Consider the following 6,241-nt stretch of genomic DNA (forward strand, 5'->3'; position numbering starts at 1 on the left):
CCCCATTATTGTATAGGCCGAGGGCCCAACCCATGAGCTCAATGGCCAAGCCGGAGTTGGCCTTACCCAGCCCATTGACATGTCTAGGCAGAGGTGACAATTTTGCTGCTGGCTGCTGCTGTAATTTGTGTATCTTAGTCGTTCTGGGCGTCAGAAAAGAAGATTAATCCTTGTCAACTTTAGTATTTTTATGATTATGAAAGATAAACGAGAGTAAACCACAAAACACAATATTTTATAGGCCCAGAAAATCCACAGAACTCAAAAACAACGTTATTAAGGTAACTTCATATGATAAATGATCATGCAAATGTCAACCTTACACACACACAGACACACACAACACACATATTTCTTCAATTCCAACCAAATATCAAAGTCTAGCAATTGGCAGGATGAGGAAGCTTGCACTTCTGAGGGAGCTGCATGGCGAGATTTGGATCAATCCCAAGTGAAGGCAACACATTGGAGTTTTTATAGTTGCAAAGGCATCGCATGTCCGCATGCGCGAGGGCCGAGCAGCAAGTTGCAGTGGGCTGGCTTGGGTTTGGCGGTGTCACAGATGGCTTGCACGCCATCAAACCAGCAGCTGGCATATTGCATATGGTTTGAGCATCGGTGGCTATGGCTGCCATCAATACAGCCAAAGCGAAGAGCTTGTTCTTGAAATTCACCATATCTCTAATTTGGGGAAATTATTCTGTGAGGTTATGGAAGTTGGGGGATGTTTGTGGCTTTGTTGTTTATGTAGGGAAAGAATGTTGGGCAGTCCGTGAGTGGGCGTTTGTCATTTTGTCCTGATAGACTCATGAATGCACAGTTTCAGATTTGCTGTGTTGTCACGGGATTTGCAATTGTGGTCAGGATTGTTTTCCTTTAATTTGTATTTGGTATTTGGCTGCACATGGTGACAATCCCAACGAATAATTTGGTAAGATGGAAAGGTCAATTGATAAGACATGTCATTTTCTTATAATATGATAATAAAATGTAAACAATTATTGATATATATATATATATATATATATATATATATATATATATATATATAAAATAAATGTATAATATGATGTTAAGATTAAATCTATATACAAATTGTAGTTGCTCCCCTTGATTTGGCATTTACATTCTTATGTTCCATTTTTGGGGTTAAAGTTAATTAATAGACCTCCTATGTTCAAATACTAAATTATATGTTAAATATTAAAAAAAAAAGAAAAAAATAGAATTTGTAAAAATATATTTAAATGTTTAATATTATTTTTAAAAGAATTCACCATTTTGGAATAAATCGAGGTTTAGGCCGATCAAACATCTCTTCGAATGGATAAATTTTTACTTAAAAAAATTATTATTGAATTTACAATTACAAAATTTATTTATTTTAAAAAATGTATTTTTCAAAATTTATATTTTTATTTAGAAATTTAATTTTCAATTGTGTGTAACACTAAAACATAAAGGCATATAGTATAAGTGGGTACTTGTAGGGATAGATTCAAATTAAGTTAATCCTAAATAAGAGTTAGTTCAAGTTTGTTTGAAATCCTTAATATTTAGTTTGAACTTGAACTCGTTTGAGTTAATACACAATATTGTTGGAAGGTTAATGATAGGTGAACAGTATTGTCAGTGTGGTGAATTGTATTATCAAAAAAGTAATAATGTTGCTACAAACATAAACAAGTAAAATTTGAACTGAGCTATTGAACTAAAACTTTAACTAAAATTATACTTGCTTGAGCCAAAAGTGGATTTGAGCCGATTTGAGCTTGAGTCAACTCGGCTCCAATCCACCTTTAACTACCTGAAAGAGGCAAATTATTATTATTATTTTTGATGGTAAAGAGGGTGTAATGGAAATAATCATATCAAAGTCTTAACAAAGCTTAAAAGAGCCAGGTGCTTGTGTGAACTTAATAATCTTTTCTATACACCAATATTTTGAAACCTTAAGGTATATAGGTGTTATTAACTCTATTATATTTGATAAAAAATTTTGGATAATGACAATGATATCATATGGAGGTTGCTTTTAGCAATAAAATGAAGCCAATACATAATCAATGAGAAAAAAGAAAAAAAATCTTGTGTAACATATGCACATTCAACTAGTTAACCCCTTAGGCTAGTTAAGATTAGTTTTGATTTGAGTTGTTCGAGTTTGAAATCAAGTTTGAATTAAATGAGTCAAGTTTGAATTAACGATTATACTCTTTTTATTTTTTTGGTTTTTGAGTTAAAGTTAATATGAATATTTGAGTTCGAATTGACTTGGATCAAATATAAAGTAAAAACGTTTTTGGGTTGAATTCGAGCTATAATTATCAATCTTAATCAAGTTTTTTTAAGATTTAAATTGATTTCGAATTGTGTCTTGTTCGGGCTCAACCTGTATGGAATCCAACCCTACTTTAGCCCTAGCATCCATGTCAAGATGTGTTTTGTTTAGAGGACTTTTGGTGAAATCTTCATTTTTATAGACAAAATTTGTCTTCACATTCTTTCCTTTATCTTTTAAGGATACTTGGTAAAGATCAAGTAGACATTTTGACGTATGACATGTACGTGATCAATGTCCTTTCATGCCAAAAATCTACAGCAGAGACTTTGTCTAACTATGTCTAGGACTATTAATTAAGCTTACTGAATTGGGTATGATTTGTTTAAACTCAAGCCGGCAAAAGAAAAATTAAGCCTAGCTAGGCTTAAGGCCTACCCATTTGGGCGTTAGATTTTTGTCTAGACCTGATTCATTACAATATTTTTTGTTCTAGGCCTATTTCCAGCTTATTCTATAACTTTAAATTCTACAAAAACATCTTTACAATCCCATGTGAGTTTGAAAACCTATCAAATACAGCTTTGTCCACAATGAAATTTTGAGCCCTATTAGGCTTTAAGTTTTTACAACCTTTTATTAAACTCACGGCTGATAACTTAATGTTGTTAGAGCCTGAAACCCAATAACTTAATGAACAATTTTTCTTTTGTTAGACCTACTTGAGGCTCGAATTCTGTTCAGTCTGAAATTGAAATTTTTGGACTTTAAGCTTATCCATCCCAATTGACATGCTTAACTATGTCCAATTTTGTCTTTTTCCCATTTTCTTTCATTATCTTCTCACGTCTCATGGTTGAATGTGTTTTTATTAAACGAGTAGTTATAACTGTTATAATTATAATTTTGAGCTCAACCGTATTTATTGGAGACCAACCATGGGTACGATCTCTTTCTTGCCCAACACTATTAGAGACCATCAAATTCACTTTAAGGAATAGATTAAAACCAGTTGGATGAGCTTAATGATTTTTTGTTAACATCTCATTATTTTGTTATGCAGCAAGCAAACATGAAATTAGTTCAAAGTATTTCTTAAAACATTCCACTAGATATTGTGACTACAAGAGCACATTTGAGGCATGAAAGGTAGAAAAGTCAGTTTTTTTTCATTTTTTCCGCATAATATAAATTGAGAGCTAATTCTGAACACCAAAAAGTTATATTCACTTGTATAGTTTTAAAATCTTGTAATCCTAAATGCATCCAATTGTAATGAGCTTCGGGAGAATTACTAATTTTTTGGTGGTTATACCTTTCTTTTAGATTTTTCCAAAGTTGAAGTGGATCTTTCATTGTGAGATATTCAATCTTCAATCTTCCATGAAGACGCTAACGAAGGAAAATCATTGCCTTTGCACGATTTCGCATGGATTCTTTATTTTCTTCTTAATTGGTGTTTCCAAGACCCATAGCTTCTAAACGAATTTCAACATCCAGAACCCATAACAAATAATTCTTGCCCAAGATATCAAGGGCAAAATTATAGCTTCATCAAATTTTACATGATATATACTTAGGAACAAAAATATATCAAATATTTCAGAAATTGAAAATATATGACTAACAATTTAATATAAAAGTATATACATAAATTAAAATTATAGTTTATGTATAAATTTATAGATAAATTATAAAGTTAAGTTATACACGTATATAAATTAAAAATAATTCAAACAAAAATATTTTCATAACAATATAATAGAAACAATAATTCTAGCATGATAATAACATATTTAAACCAACATGTTAATTAGATTTAGTAGGGATATAATGATCCTTCCTCAAAATGATTCAATCAAAGAATAAAGTGTATAAATTCAAAAGTAGAACAATTCGTGTTGATAACAAATTATAAATATGAGAGTACTAGGAGGTTGGATCCTATGATTGGTTATATCATAAGTGAGGATTTAACGTGAAGAATGGTTGTGCGTTAAGGATTTTGTAAGGTGGAAATATATGTTATGAGTTGGTTGATAATGAACCACTTTCATAAGGTGATTTTAATGGCAATATGCAATTGGAATTGTGCAATTGCTTGTTCTATTGATATAAAGCTTGTGATTTGTTATTCTTGATGCGTTATGACATGGAAAGAGGATTTAGGACTTCGTATATGGCAATTTGTTATTCTTGATGCGTGATTGGTATATGGCATTTTGTGAAAGGGAGGTTGAAAATTGATATAGAGATTGAAAACAAAAATCTAAAATCTATACCACGTGCTTTTAGGTGAGATTCTCCTCGTGTTAAGTTAAAGCCACAAATGTGTGAATTTTGGGGTGGATACATGCCTGTGTTGTATGGGACACACGATCGTGTATCCTACCCAAATTATATGCTCATGCATATGTATCATTTATGTTGTGAGGATTCAATAGTACACCCCGTGTTTGGAAGATACACCTCGTGTATAATTAGGGAAGATAAGAATAAATGAATGGAAATGAGTAATGTTTTGATATGGTTACAAAAATGACAAATTTACCCTTAGAAGGGATGGTTATGAGGAAAAACCAATGATAAGGCCCTAACGAAGGTTGTTGGTGATGAAAATCCTTATTGGTGTGTCAGATTATGTGGACAATGACATAGATCCCGATCGAAGTGATTCTTAATCAAAAACTAGAAATGATGCTCTATGATATTGTGACTTGTCACCAATGCTATGTATGTTGTGATCATACCTCAGAACTATGTATAGTGTGATTGTGAAAACATCAAGGCTAGTCTAAATGACCTTGATAAGGATTATGTATTAATGGAAGGCATCTTAGCATTTGGGATATGTGTGCTTAAGCCAGAGAGGCCTAAGGTCTCACTATTCTTATGATATGGTATCCTTAGCCCAAAGTCGACTGACATGTATTGGGTGTACCTTATGATTGACATTTAGGATGTCTCATACTTTTACTAGGTGATCGGGACGTTGATATACATCATTTGACACTAGTCATCTAAGATGACATCGTGATAGAGAATTGGGCACTGGACACTAGCATGTGCACTAGGTGCACCTTATGATTGACATCTAAGATGTCTCATACTTTTTCCTAGTGTTCGAGACACTAATATACATTGTTTAACACTAATCATTCGAGATGACACTATCATATAAGATTAGGCATTGGGCACTGTGATGATTTGGATGAGTATTAGACATGTTGGATAAACATTCAAAAGACCACAAAGAGATTGATAAAGGGAAACTTGGGAGACTATTAATGATTAATGTGTTGTTGGGTCACTTACTTACTGAGTATGTTTCACTTTATGTTTTTCTTTGTGGTTTTATAGGTAGGATTATGGAGTAGTAGAGCGATGATGAGGAGTCAACAAGTTAGCTTGAGGCAACACATGAGGTTGGGGCATTTTGGTCATTTTGTCTAATTATTGTATTTATGTATTTGAGTTTATTTGTGATAGTTCTGCACTTTATTTCATGATTTTGGGATTTGAGACACTAAAATTAGTATTACATTTTATATTTATTTATTACACTTTTGGGAATGTTGGAGAGAATTAATTATCATGCATGTTGGTTATCTCTACTACAAGTCTAAATGAGGAAGCCTAAGGTAGCATGCCTCTTCAGATTTCTATTTCAGTAAGGGGTATATATCTGAAGTATGGTGTTACATTTAATAGTATCAGAACATGATTTTACAAACTTAAAAGTGTAAGTGTATGAATATGCATGAGTGTGTTAAGTAACCCCTTATGCGATACTGGCTGCTCTTGCTCACTAACTGTTTAAGTATTATTTTAACTTGTATTTGAATTATAGTTTATCTATCTGAATTTGAAATAGTAATTTCAGTATGAGGAGATACTTGAGGCTAGTGAGATATGATCAAGATGTCTCTACCTTAGGGAGAGTTAAAGAGAAACTAAGGA

General features: G+C 32.4%; 1 protein-coding gene across 1 annotated transcript; it reads right to left on the reverse strand.

Moving 5' to 3' along the window:
* Positions 1-214: 214 nt before the first annotated feature.
* Positions 215-732, reverse strand: LOC123220522 (putative lipid-transfer protein DIR1). Its single transcript, XM_044642769.1, has one exon. The coding sequence runs from the start codon at positions 675-677 to the stop codon at positions 381-383; it is 297 nt and encodes a 98-aa protein (XP_044498704.1). The 5' UTR covers positions 678-732; the 3' UTR covers positions 215-380.
* Between the last annotated feature and the right edge of the window lie 5,509 nt (positions 733-6,241).

The sequence above is a fragment of the Mangifera indica genome, chromosome 7 (genome assembly GCF_011075055.1).
Source record: "Mangifera indica cultivar Alphonso chromosome 7, CATAS_Mindica_2.1, whole genome shotgun sequence".
Classification (NCBI taxonomy): Eukaryota; Viridiplantae; Streptophyta; class Magnoliopsida; order Sapindales; family Anacardiaceae; genus Mangifera; species Mangifera indica.